The 14,625-nt window shown below is 34.2% G+C and overlaps 1 protein-coding gene across 5 annotated transcripts; it reads right to left on the bottom strand.

Annotated features, from left to right (window-relative positions):
* Positions 1–7,669: 7,669 nt before the first annotated feature.
* LOC18431960 (uncharacterized) lies at positions 7,670–12,983 on the bottom strand. 5 transcript variants are annotated; one of them, XM_088868297.1, is made up of 4 exons: positions 12,622–12,983; positions 11,443–11,538; positions 10,014–10,147; positions 7,670–9,335 (listed from the first exon to the last, which is right to left on the bottom strand). In XM_088868297.1, the coding sequence occupies exon 4, from the start codon at positions 9,292–9,294 to the stop codon at positions 8,044–8,046; it is 1,251 nt and encodes a 416-aa protein (XP_088724423.1). In that variant the 5' UTR covers positions 9,295–9,335; positions 10,014–10,147; positions 11,443–11,538; positions 12,622–12,983; the 3' UTR covers positions 7,670–8,043. The 5 variants fall into 5 exon arrangements, with proteins under 5 accessions (XP_088724423.1, XP_088724424.1, XP_088724425.1 ...); XM_088868298.1 differs by having other exon boundaries at positions 11,443–11,475; XM_088868299.1 differs by lacking the exon at positions 12,622–12,983 and adding an exon at positions 11,886–12,044.
* Positions 12,984–14,625: the final 1,642 nt, after the last annotated feature.

Genomic DNA, 14,625 nt, shown 5'->3' with positions numbered 1-14,625 from the left:
TGGGTAGGATAAATAAAAAATAAAATATGAGGAATGAGCATCAATGCTGGGTAGGATAAAGAAAACTAAATATTTAGTTTGGAGTTGTAAGAATTAAGGACTGGTTAGATAAAGGAAAAACTATACTCCTGTGATGAAAATAGCTGGAAAAAGAATATGGAGTATAAAAAATCAACATTAACATGCACCTAAAAAATCTATCGTAAAAGGCTGTTTTGAAGTTGGAAAACCTTCTAATTGATTATCTCGACATCGAGATGTAGGAATATGAAAAAAAAACAAATCTTGAGTCTAAAAAATATTGCAACTTGCAACACATTATTTGATTTCTATTTTCAAGATTGATATATATTTATAAATATGCTTGATTTGAAACTTATGGAGTTTAAAATTTTATAATCAATAATAAAAATAGATTTTCATAGCATTCAACACAAAATTGCATCTCATGACAAAATATGGGTGTGCACCTTAATTTGATTATTTAAGGTTGCAACCATATGCAAACCACACCATTATATAATCCATGCAAAAAGAATACTTTTTCTTTGACAAAAAATAAATTCTATTAAACTTGATCCAGATGTATGCAACTCAAATGCAAATAAATGTAGCTCATATGCTTGAGTAAAGCCCAACCAAAGCAGTAGCAACATATTGAAATCCTAAGTTGTCAGTTGTATTTAAATACTGTTTCCCAAATAATATCTAAATGATAAGTGGAATAACAAATTTTTTGAGTATTAGACGGCTAAGGGTATCTAAATTTAGTGGAATAACAAGTTTTTTTAGTGTATTAGGCGGCTCAGAGTATGCATTTTCATACAGAAAGTCTAAATAAAATTTCTAGCACTTTAAGCATGGTAAATGGCACACCCCATGGTAATTGGCAAGCGATTGTGAACTTTTTGTACCGACTGCAAATCATCTTATTGCACACTTTCCATTAAGAATTACTATCTACTTAAGAATTTATTCATAAACCATAAAAACTTGCCAAATACATTTTTTTTGGTTGGTTCCAAATATTTAATGTGTACAGCCTGTTAGGATGATTGATAGTAAAGAATATAACAATGTATGATCATGAGAATGGGGCCAGGATTGTGGTCATGGTACCATCGTGCCCTACTTGAAGGTCATTGCTTCTTTTCTCACTGATGCATTAAAAAATTTGACTATTTCCAAAAACAGATAGGGCTTGTAAGCCCATTGGTCTACCCAAAAAAACATGTAATCCCCATTGATCTACCCAAAAAAATCTCACTAATGTATTAAAAAATCTAACTATTTCAAAAAATGGATAGGGGCATTTAATCCCCCATTGATCTACCAAAAATAAATTGTAATCCCCTGATTTACCCAAAAAAAAAAAAAAAAAGAGAAGTATGACCATGAAAGAAAATACATGGGTTAAAACATGCAATGCACGTTTGAGCTGTTTGTTCAAAATATAGGTTCGATGCATTTCTAAAGCTTTTTTTTTTCAAAATAAAAATTTAGAACAAATTTAAGACGTCTTCACTTTTACATATGTAAAGATGATATATCATCATAATATTTGAGGTCGGCTACATAAATCCTAATTAGTCATTTTGCTCTATTAAATATTATATTCTCAGTGATGCCAAAAGTCTCCATATCTCTTCGGATTACTTGTGAACAGATATGAAAATATGATATACTCAAACTTATCTTATTTACAATTCAGAACCAACACCCCTCTAATTCTAAAATCCAATAAAATAAAAGGGAATTATCGTATGGATACTATTTTTATTTTTATTTTTAAAAAAATGATCTAAAAAGGTGAACCGCATAAAATTCGAACAATTTTTTGGATAGTTAAATGAAGATGAGTTTCTATACTTATGGTAGAAAAAACTGGGGAAAATATCTCATTATCCTTTCTTTTTTACTTATATATCTCTAGAGACCCAATGATTGAAAATATTAAAGGTCTCCATCTTTTCTATCTTACAGTACACTGTACTCATTTTACCATGAATTTTTGACCCAAAAAAACACTAAAATGACACCCTCTCCTAAAAAATTTTCTTTTCCATTAACATTTTTATCTCTCTAAAAATATATTTCATTCCACCCCGTCTTCAAATCCCTCTTTAGGGGTGGCAATGGGTTGAGTCAGGTGTGGGTCCAGCCAGACTCGGACCCGAACCCGAAAAATGATATGGGACCTGGACCCGGACCCAGACCCAATCCAAAAAATAAGATATCCATATATTTAACTATATTTAAATATATGAGATCCAAAAAATATTACTGGACTTGGACCCGAATCCGATCGGACTTGACTTGGACCCATACCTAAATAGTGTTCGGATCCAAGATTTCGATATGGACCCAACCCGTTAGGTCAAACTCAGACCGGGTCTCGAGTCCCAAGTCAGGTTCAAGTCTATTGCCACCACTACGGTTGGGTCCAATTTTTAGACCCATGCCTCGACTCAGACCGGGTCTACCCCTCGGGTCCCAAGTCGGGTTCAGGTCTATTGCCACCACTACCTCTTATGATCTTATTTTTATCCCAATAAATACCGTTTCCCGCCCTTTCCTCTCCTTATGAACCCTCTCTTCTCTCTCTTCATTCTCGTCCTCCCTTCGTCAAAGAGAGATCGAAAATGCATAGCCAATCTAATGAGACTTGAGAAAACAATATTCCTGTAACATTCGACAATAAATAGGGAAAATTACTGTACCGAGGCTGGCTCGGCTGGGTAGCCTGTGTCGTGTGTACAACTCGAGACATTTTAAAAACAAAATCAAAAAATAAAAGAATGGTAAAAATAAAAATATGTTTTATAAAAAATTTTCACTTGATTCGGATGTATTGGCAAAGATTGATGTGTGTTTTTTTTTTTTTTCCCATAATCACATTTTATATTTTTTTCTTGAATTCTTTTTAAAATATCCCATAATATAAATTGGGATTTTCTTAAATCCATGTTTCTCTACTCTCTTTTTTTAACTTTATTTTAACTTTTTAAAGGTGAATTTAGGTCTGAACTTACTTTTAATACCTATTTCTTATTTTTCAATTTTTTTTTAAAATTCTACGTGTTCTCTTTTTTTTTCTTTTTTTTTTCCTGTGATCTCTTTTTTTTAAAACTAACTTAACTCCTTTTATCTTGCATATGGTCAGAGAAAATGCAATGCATAAAAAAAAATTGTGAAACTCATTTATCCAATGTAGCACTAATCACCCTGATCCAATGTAGCACTAATCACTTTCAACAACATTGAGCATATAATTCTAAACACAACTACAAACCAATAGGAAATAACATTGAACATCATACTTCAAAACACCACTATAAACTACCAATAAGAAATATGATTTATGAGTAACTAGCATCAAACTACCAATAAGATATATATGATTTATGAGTAATTAGCATTAAGTTACGTATGATCTGATTTTACCATTGCTTAAAAAGAGTTCTAAAAATAGTATTAAGTTGCATTGCATGTGATTTTTTACCCTCCTCTCAATGAGTAATTAGCATTAAATTACCTATGATCTAATTTTACCATCCCTAATTAGTTTAAAAAGAGTTCTAAAAATAGTATTAAGTTGCTTATCTTTTACCTCCTCTCAATTACTTTTAATTCTTTTAATAGAACCTTGTATGATACATTCCCCTTTTTTCTGTTTTTTTATTTTATTTTATTTATAATTTCCTATCTTTTTTAGGAAATTTCACTCCTCTTAACTAATTAAGGTTTGGTTTATTGTATTAAAGGGTATCGAAATTTCACTCCTCTAACTAATTAAGGTCTGGTTTATTGTATTGAAGGGTATCATGATGATTCGACATACGTATCATCATCAAAAGTGATAGTTCCACCTTTTACTTAGACTAGATCTTGGAAGGTCTAGTGATAGTTCTACCATATACTGCCTCAGCCAAAACACAAAAAAATTAAAAGTTCAAAAATTAGATAATTCACTACTAAATAAAAAAAAGGTAAAAGAAAAAAGAAGAAGCTAAAAGTAAAAAGAAAATAAGAAAGAAAAATAAATGGAAAAAAAATAGTAATATATCCATAATATAATTCTAATCAAATTATATTATTTGCAATTAAACACAAATCAATACCTTCTCATAAATCTCCTATAATCAGCCTACCCCAATGTCAAGTTGGAAGAAAATAATCCAAGTAGAAGGTAGCATTAGGAAAATAGCAAATGGTTATTTAAAAAATGAAAATAGCAAACGAAATACGGTTAAGCAAGCATAAGCATGTTAATATGAAGGAGACCCAATCACAATAAAAGCATCTACTCATGCATGTGTGATTTCCAATCACAAATCAAAGCATTGGGTTCATGCAACAAATTGTTCCTTGCATTTTGGGGGACGTATTTCTACATTTGCGTCCCCATGGGATAAAGCATTCATGTTAGAGTAATGATTTCATGTAACCATTGTTTAGTAATGTGATAGCATCAACCTATGCAACCATTGTTTAGTAACATGATAGCATCAACCTTTACATTTGCGTTCCATGGCATAAAGCATTCATTAATGATTTCATGTAACCATTGTTTAGTAATATGACAGCAGCAACCTTAAAAAAAACCATCTTAGAATCATTTGTTTGATCCAAATTTTGAAATACACACTCTTTTCATTCTAATAAACAATTGCAAAAAATAATAATTGAAATCATAACCTAGAAAGTACTTTATTATCATTTGATAAACAATGTTGAACAAAAAAAAAATGATTTTGAATTTATAAAATTTAAGATATTGAAATTCACAAAATGAATGGTCTAGATACGTTTTTGAAGGGGACTCATTTTGACCATATCGAAAGTCCAAAATGAACTTTTTGTTTTTTGAGGATTGATTATTGAAATGAAGAGAGTGTGTATGTAAAATTTGGAATCATAGAAATACCACAAACATGGCTTTCTAGAAATGTCCTTACATTACAATCGTTGCATTAGATCATTGCTTTTAGATATATATATATTCATCTTTTTTCTTTCCTTAAGAGTTCACGGTGTACAGTGAACGAACAGAGTGAGGTCAAACGTACTTCGTTAGCAACAACGGGAAGGAACTGGTGCTAGTCTAGCTAGTAAAATAGCTTCTAACATATCCCTGTGTGGAAACAAAATATATAGTAAATCTTACTGAGCAGCAATAATGAATAGTAATATAGGTAGAATGAAAACCATCAATTTTTATCATAGTTCAAAATACATAGCACTATATGAATTTTTATATCTTTTCTAAATATCGGATCATAATGAAATTTTAAACTTGTATACTAAAAAATAAGGTGCACAATTAAAAAATATATAAAAATTATTTTTCAAAATATAAAATGGCCAAAATATCTTTGAAAAATGACAGGGATAATTTGATCATTTTAAAATATTGAAAATAATTTTTTTAATTTTTATATGATGTGCAAAAGTGATAGGTATATACACCCAAAATTTCATTGTAATCAAATTTTTTTTAAAAAAATTAAAATTCATATAGTGATATGCATTCTAAACCACATAAATCTTGGATCTATACCCAGATCCAAATAGGGTATGAAATCCAAGGATTCAGGTAAATTGTCAACCCTAGCCAAGGAGATCAAACAACCAGATTCACTAAAATTGAGAATGCTCATGGTTGCAAGAAGTCGAAATACTAATGGCAGTAAAAAATGAAAATCCTAGAAGACACTTTTTTTTTTTTTAGAGTAAAGTACTAAAGTCTTCAATATCTCAAGGCAACAACATAAGCTTCTAATGGCAAGGCAAGAATATTTTAGATAAAATAAAAGGCTTTGGGTTGCCTTACGATGCCAAATAGCCAATGAGCATGGTTAAAGCCTATAGCATGGAAACCTCACCATGAAGAGGTTTGGATTGATCATGTTCCATCATTGCTCATGAAAGTAAATAGAAAGAAAAGAAGCATTAGAATATGCATGATACTGTTTTTTGAGGCCAAAATACGCAAAACAAGGCCGAGTCAGGAAATCAGGGATTCATGAAAAACAATACAAAGTTACAAGGCAAAAGAACATAAGTTTGAGAAATAATAAGCCATGAATTTCATGTAAGCATATGAACAACATAGCATACGACATCAAGTGGGTGAAAGATTCAGATTCCCACGCACATTAACAAAATAGATTTTGATTTTACCAAGGTTTAAACGTTCAGATCAATGACCCGGATCACCCATCTTGAAAACTGGTCCAATTCGGTGGAACAATAATCCGCCTAAGTGAACCGGCCAATAATAATTAAAAAAATTGAAAAATTTTAAAAATAAAAGTGGGGTAGAGGGAACCGGCTGGTTCCTAATATTCAACAAGAAATGGATTGGCCCCTCCGGTTCCCGATTAGGATTGGCCAGTTATGATCCGGATCACCATTTTTTAAACCCTGTATTTTACATTAGGAATAGGTAGAATTTTGTCAACAGCCACAAAACAACAAACCGTCAGCAAATGAATCGTAAGGCAAAGGGTCAAAAGTAGAGCCTGCGATCCTTATGTACTCGGTGAGGGTGGGGTATACCTCTCGGGGAGAGACGGGTGAAGTTGTTACAAGGTAGCCGTAGGGGAACCAGTGGTTGGATTGAATCCTCTCCCTGACCGAAGCGAGAACTGCTATCATACAGTCTGCTAAATAATTCAAGTGTGCTCCTTGCGGAATCTCGCTTTACGCTTAACACAACCCAGGATAAGCTTCCATCCAGTCACGCTTAGAGAGCAACATGATCAATGGGGCAGATTATAGAAAACCATTTGGAATGAAGAACCCCTAAAATATGCTTATGAATGAAGAGAAGATTGCTGTATCAATAGAGCAGATTATATAAAACCGTTTGGAATGAAGAACCCCTAAAATATTCCTATGAGTGAAGAGAAGATTGCTGTGTGTCGCTGCTTTCTGAAGAAAACTAATCATAAGACCTTCACACAAATAAAACATTCCTTTTGGATGGCCTCTTGGCTGAGTGGTTCAGGCATAAAGGGTAAGAACTATAGTCCAAGTTTTAAATCCAAAACTACACCAAAATTAAAAGAATTAAACAGAAAGTGTAGAATCACTGAATAAAGAAAAGACCATTCAATCATTCACATTGATCATCATTTCCCAGAAATATGGTAAATTCGTTAGTGTCGTCCATTATACACAACAATAAATAAAAATTTAGCTCCACAAAAGCTATAACATCCAAATCAAGAAGCATCTCGAGTAGGCCATTGTTCTTTATCAAGCAAACAGGATCTAGGTAAACATGCCATATTAATAACTGAAAGTAAAGCCACTAATTTCCTGAGATATAAAGTAACCGGTATAATGTTTGTTCTGTCACCAAAAATACTTGGAATTCAAAACCAAACTCACCAAATTTAAAACACTCAAAGATAATGAAAAGAGAACAAGACCAGATTGATTATGCTATTTTGACAAATGGAACAAGATAACTCATTACAATCAAGAAAACTAAAGGAGAAACAAAAGACAATAGAACGTAAAATAATACATCTGAAAAAGATTAGCTCGATTTTGCGAGTAATATTAGACTATCATTTTTGCAAGTTGGAGAGGGAGAGAGAGAGATGGGGTAAGCTACATTAGAGACTGTGAGAGAAGAAATCGATGGGTAGCAGCTACATTGGAAAGAGAGAGAACCTCATCAATTAAAAAATCTTATCAGGCCAATAAGAGAGAGGCCCAACCTCATCAATTAAAAAATCTTATCAGGCAAATAAGAGAGAGGCCCACAGGGTAAAATATCACCCCAGTTAGGCTAACAGACTTGGCTAATATCCACTGCAAATAAGGCTAACAAGTTTCTCTTCATCCTCATGTATCACATTTAAAAATCTACTCAATCATCAGAAAGAGAGAGATAAAATTACAGAGCGGCGTCTAAAAGCTTACCTGCTCAGAATTTTATAGAGCGAGTGAGTATGATCAAAACAGAATCCAAACCCAAAACCTCAATACAAAATCACTTTCTCTATCTTGGGTTAGAACCTTAATTCATCATGATTCGCACCTCAAACTCTCCAGCAAATTCGAGACTGAGCATGACACATTGCCTTCAGATACTAAAGGCATTACCGTCTCCTGTATCGATCTCAATTCTTCATGAAACACCGTATCCAAAACCAAATATGAGTAATGCTCATCCAAAACCACCCCCAAAACCTTAATAATTGATTCAAGGGAAGGAACCCATTTGCAAGCTTCGAACTCTGAACCAGATTCTGGAGACCATGGCACAAGACCTGGAAATCTCGAATATTTTTTTACCCATTTGCGAGTGTACCTTATCAATCTGTATAACTGCACAGATTGCAGTTTTGATATAGCATACGATAGAACAAGGCCTTCGAGAGAAGGGGAAAAGAGAAAATGAAGGCAAGTTTCAAATGCAGAGAACCCGTCATAGGCCATGGCAAGAAGTAAAGCTGCATCGTCTTGAACTGAATTGGTATTGTGGGTTTTGAGAAAAGAATCAGAGGTTTTATGGTCTTGAACTGAATTGGCATTGTGGATTTTGAGATAAAAATCAGAGGTTTTATGGGGAAGTGATTGGGCTGCTTTATCAATGGCCCAGAGGGCCTGGTTTTCCCAATTCTTTCTAACACTGTTGATGCTCAAATCATGGTCATTTTTGGGGGATAAAAAGTAGTTCAAGATCATGGCAATCTCCGAATGCCCCAAGTCTGGTGTGTGCCTGATAATTTGGCAAAGGAGGTCACCTCTCTCGGCATCAACGAGCTTTCGAACCAAATTGTAATGAGATATACCTCTAATAAACCCTAGAAAAATAATAGCTTCCATCAATTCCCAATGTTCTAATCGAACACAACATTCTGAGATTAAGGCTTTCACTTGTGAGCTAAGAAAAGGGCATGCATTCCTCAGCATTATAAGAGTTTTCTCATCTCCTGGTTGAATATCACTGACCTTACAACAGATTTTCGTGATTTTCGTGAGAAAACGGTCTAATGACTTGGTGAACATCTTTATGTCGAATAGAAGGCTTTTCAGATTGCGCTTTTGCTGCTTCGTGAATTTTTTTTCAGCACTCATGATCTCAGAATTATGATCATTGATTGACCAACCTGTTACCTTTCTCACCATAGGTTCATCATCTGAATCTGGATTTTCAGGCTTAAGGTTTTGGAATATTTCACTAGAATTTAGAGTTATGGGGTATTCTGATGAAGTATTTAGTATTTTGGGGTGGTCTTCTGCTGCCTTCGTGATCACTTGGAGTAAAGACATTGTTGAAGAAAAGGGCAGTAGGAAAAAATATCCTAAATATCCTGTAACAAGCACCCAAACCCTAATTTAGAGTAGTGCAAATATCCTCTACGACAAACACCCAAACCCTAATTTAGTGTTAGAGAAAACACTCTGTAAAATAAAACCTCGAGAAAAAAATTGCAAATTTGTTTTTTTCCATTTTGCATCTTTCTCTACTAAAAGAACCTTAATTTCCAAACTTTAAGGCCTATTTGATAACTGGAAGCAACTTCATAAACTGTAAAATTAGAAGTTCCTGAAGAACTATGAACTTAAGAAGTTCCTAGTTTCTGTGTTTGATAACCTCCCGGGGAAGTTAAAAAGTTCCTAGTCGGGAAGTTAAAAAAGTTAAAAAAGTTCCTGGTTTCTGTGTTTGATAACTTAGGAAGTTAAGAAGTTCCTGGTTTCTGTGTTGGATAACCTCCTGAGAAGTTAAAGAAGAACTGTATTGGATTAGATGGATTAGAGAAAGACTGGTTTTCATCCCATTGGGGAGAGTTACATTTTTCATATGTCCACCACGATAAAAATTCCTATTGGTTTCCAAACCGGACTATTGTCCTTACCAAAAGAAATGTCCTTACCAAAAGGAATGGTTTTTTCATATGTCCACCGCGATAAAAATGAATATTGGTTTCCAAACCGGCCTATAGTCCTTACCAAAAGAAATGGTATAGAAGCCAGGGTACAGTCCTTACCAAAACAAATGGTATAGAAGCCAAGCCAAAAGAAATGGTATAGAAACCACGGTATGGTTTAGAGGCCAAGTTTGTAAGTTTGTGAATATATGAATTCCTCTGCCCAGTTCTTGTGCCACTTCTATAAGTTTGGCCTGAAATTGTACACAAAATAGCGATAATATAATTATTAGATATGCAAAATGGTAAGTGAATGTGCAAAAGTGAAAGCAATGCAATTGACCAGTTCATCATGCGTGCAATTGCACAAAAATCAGCATACAAATGAACAATATAAGAGCCAACACCCCATTGCAGAATTCAACCACAAGTACCATTCTTCCAACATGAAGAGGGTACAAACCATCTCAAGAAAATGGAGAAAGAATCGAAGATCATACTGTTACATATACATATACATGGGCTCCAAATTTGAAATCGAAGTTCATACTGTTACATATACATGGGCTCCAAATCGAAGATCATACTGTTACATATACATAATGACTTATATTGTAAGCTGCAGACAACAATAAATAGGTTTAACATTAAAAGAAATTAATGGAAAAAAAAAAACACCAGATGCAAGAATGTAATGGAACAATAGTATAATAAATTTACTATCAAACCCTATGAACTATAAAATGTAGGTAAATAACCTCAGAAAATCTAAAATCCAAAAAGATATCACAAATTAGATGGTTTAAGTGACCTATATGCATCAAAACAAAAAAGTTAGGTGATCAAGAAAAAGGCTTCAGGGCATCAATTTTTGGCCCCCGAGATGCATGCGATGACTATAGCCTTTCTTCTCTGAAAATGAGCTTTTCACAGACTAGATTCCACTGAAAAAAATTCAATTCCAATGTCATGGAACTTGATAGATGTGAATGTGATTAGTCTAAATAAGCTTTAAAATGGATATCAATTGTTTTGCTTTGTTTTAGTTATAGGCAGGCCAAAACCGTCATATAGTAGCCATGTTTTGGAACAAATTCCCCTGAATCAATCGGGCCATATCATAGTTGAAGAAATCGCATTTCTGACTTTCTTGTGTACAGAACATCTGTTTAAATGACAATTGAACTTAAATTTCAGTAAATAAACCCTGAAATGATTTAGTATAAAGATACACAGAAGGAATCCAAACATAAAAAAACCCTTTTCTTCTTTAAATGAGCAGTTTCATCAAAATTAAGAACAAAAATTGAAAGGAGCTAGGTTCTCCTTCCATGAAGGTATTTTCTCACCCATTTTTTAGCAACAAAACAAACAAAAAATCCAAGTATTGGAAGAAAATGAGGCCTGGCAAGGAAAATTACACAGTGAAACAATCAAATTAGTTCAAAAACATGCAATGAACTATAACCAAAAATTTCAAAGCAACATGAGAAGCAAGATGATCAACTCACATAAAAATAAGAAATTACCAAAGCAGGAAAGCAATCACCTTGCCACCAAAGGGCATAAAACCTAAAGAGCCCTAAAATGCCAAAGACAAAATTCCAGGTCAGCACTCTATACTGCAGAACGTGCATGGAAAGTGCTGAAATCCATCAAAAAAACACAATTGAGAAACCAGAATTTCTAGGGCAAAAAGTAAGGCAGAGGGATAAAACAAAAAACAAAAACCAAAAACAGAACCAGCAAAAAAAGAGAAAGCGAGAGAGTTCTTCCACTGATCTTAACAGAGGAAACATAAAAAAAAAATCTAAGTCACTGGAGCAAGCTTCTTCTGGCACAAGCGGTGTGAGCAAATGGAAACCATGAGAGAGAAAGAGAGATTTTAGAGAGAAAGGAGCAAGCGCATTTAATGGGTTAATGGGGGCATGAGAGAGAAAGAGAGATTTTAAAGAGAGAGGAGCGTGGGCATTTAATGGGGGGAAGCGTTACTTTGTATCGCTGGGTTTCTCAGCGGTGAAGATGGGAAGCTGCGAAGAGAGGGCTGCTCAGCTCAGCGGCGACGAAGAGAAAAGAGGCTAGGGTTATCGAAGGGGAGGAAGTTACGGACTTCCTATTTTAGTTTCCAACTTTTTTTTTACAAAAGGGCGTAGGAAGATCAACAGTAAACTAAAGTTTTTATTTGGACTTCTCAATTTTTATTGAACTGAAAGTTGAGAAGTTCTCACCTTCCAGAAGCCATTTTATATTATCAAACACGTAGCGAGCAGGTTTCTAACCAGAAGCCACTTCCTATTATCAAACACGCCCTAATAAAGAACACTTCCTATTATCAAACACGCCTTAATAGAGAAAACTTCCTATTATCAAACACACCCTAATAGAGAACACTTCTTATTATCAAACACACCCAGGTTTCGTACTGAAAACTTGAAAACTAATCCTCCCTGATAAGAAACAGGTTTTGAAAACTAGAATACTAATCACTAGAATACTGAAAGATGAAGCATGAGTAAGTGGAATACTAATCCTCCCTAATAGGGGGTTTTGAAAGAAAACTTGGAAACTAGAATACTTTCGATAAGGGGTTTTGAAGGAAAACTTGAAAACCAGAATACTTTCGATAGAAAGAGAAGAGACCAACAACTGACCCAATAGAATATACAGCTATTCAGATCAAAACTCAAATTTATGAAGAAGAATAGGATGATTTTTGAGAAATTCGTACCTTCTTTCTGGATCTAGTCAAAACCCTAATTTCTCAGTCTCTGTTAAGGCCTGTGAAGCTGGTGGTGGTATTGGACTCCGTTGCTGTCCTTTTTAGGTCTGAGTTCGACAACAACATAGCTGATCTACCTCGAAGTTTTTCTCTCTTCTTCAAGATCGCTTCAAACCTCAAGGCTTTAACGTCAAGGCTTTTGCGTCGAAATTAGAGGGAAAAAGGTTTCCCCTGCTCTGTGCTTAGCTTGGGCTAACTGCGTCAGCTGTAGGGTGTTTCCCTGCTCTGGCTTAGCTTTCTAGGGTGTTTCCCCTGCTATGGGCTTAGCTTGGGCTAACTGCATCAATTCTAGGGTTTTTCTCTTAAGGAATGAGGAGTAGCAGAGATTACGAAGTAACAAAAAGTGAGGTTATGATCTTTTGAAGGCGAAAAAACAGGTGTGGTTTCTATAATGTTGCAACCTTAAACAATCCAATTAAGGCGCACCTCTAAATTTTACAGACTTAGTATTATTTCAAAATCTATTTTCATATCTAATTATAAAATTTTAAATTTTAAAAATGGTTAAAATCAAATAGTTCTATAAACATATGAAAATCTTGAAAATAGACGGTATAGATAATATGCTACAAAATGCACTATTTCTAAGACTTCAAATCTTTTTCTTTTTTCATATTCATACATTTTGTTGTCGATAAGATCAATTACATGGTTTTTCCATATTAAAACAACCTTTTCAAATGGATTTTTAAGTTGCATCTATAATTCTACATTTTAAAGTTGCAACCTTATATAATCTTTTTCCAAAAAAAAAAAAAAACCTAGTTCGATTTACTCAACCGTGGTAAGTTGAAAAAAAGAAATCAATGTGGCCCGTATGTAATTTTTCCAAAATTATATTAAAGAAAAAATGTTTTATTTAGTTAGTTGAATCGATTAAAACTAGCCATTTCAATTTACGAAAAACCGATCAAATATGTATTTAGAGCAGTTTCTTGATCAAATATTTATTTGGAGTAGTTTCTTTACCAAATCTAGTTTCCACCTTGGACCTAATTGGTCAAGACAGTAGTTGAAGGTCCAACTAGTTAGACCACCAACTCGGTCATGTCTTAATAAGTATGCTAAAAAAGATGAAACAAAAAAATTTATATAGAATTGACTTGATATTATTAAAGTAAGGTGGACATCAAAAATCCTATAGAAGAGTGTTTCGGTATTGGAGAACTCTGTGATTCATATTGTGAGATGTACAAGCATGAAGAAAAACATTCCAAAAGTTAAAAAAATGGTGCATCTTGTGACAAGTTATTTAAAACTGAACTTCGATAGATGTTCCCTCGGGGATCCAGATCCTACGGGAGTGGGAGTCATAGTAAGAGACTATTTAGGCAACTTCCAATTACATTGGCCACACCAATTCGGTGGTAGCCGAGGGCCATGCCCTCTTGGAAGGACTAAAGCCACTTCAAAGCCGAGGGCCACGTCCTCTTGGAAGGACAAAAGCCACTTCAAACTCTCAGCCCATACGCAATTGTGATAGAGGGCGACTCACATAATACTATTATGTGGGCCCAAAGAATACCCTCTTTACCTTCACCCTGGATCAAACGCATATCTTTGAGCACATTCATTACCTGTGCAAGGATATGGACGTCTCATGGAATTTTACCTGGAGCGAGGGCAACAAGGAAGCAGACGACCTAGCTAAAGAAGCGGCTTTACGAGAGAAATTTTAGCAATCTACATTTTCCCTAGCTAGGAATTTTGGAGTACTTTCTTTTATTAGTTACTGTTTGCACACTGTAACCTTCTTCTAGAAGGATTTTGGTCTTCTTTTTTGGTTCTCTTTCCCTAGAGCACCCAACTCTGTGGTCTCTCTAGGTTTTTGTACTCTTCCTTTCACTCAATTTAAGGTTAAGATTATCAAAAAAACTTTCAATATTATTTTTTGTTCACCTTCCTTGTAAAGATTTATGGGAAATTTATCAAAACTCCCATAAGAGATTAACT

Source organism: Amborella trichopoda, chromosome 5 (assembly GCF_054954075.1).
Source record: "Amborella trichopoda isolate Santa Cruz 75 chromosome 5, AtrichopodaSantaCruz75HAP2 v2.0, whole genome shotgun sequence".
Classification (NCBI taxonomy): domain Eukaryota; kingdom Viridiplantae; phylum Streptophyta; class Magnoliopsida; order Amborellales; family Amborellaceae; genus Amborella; species Amborella trichopoda.
This window is presented reverse-complemented; position numbering and strand designations above follow the sequence as displayed.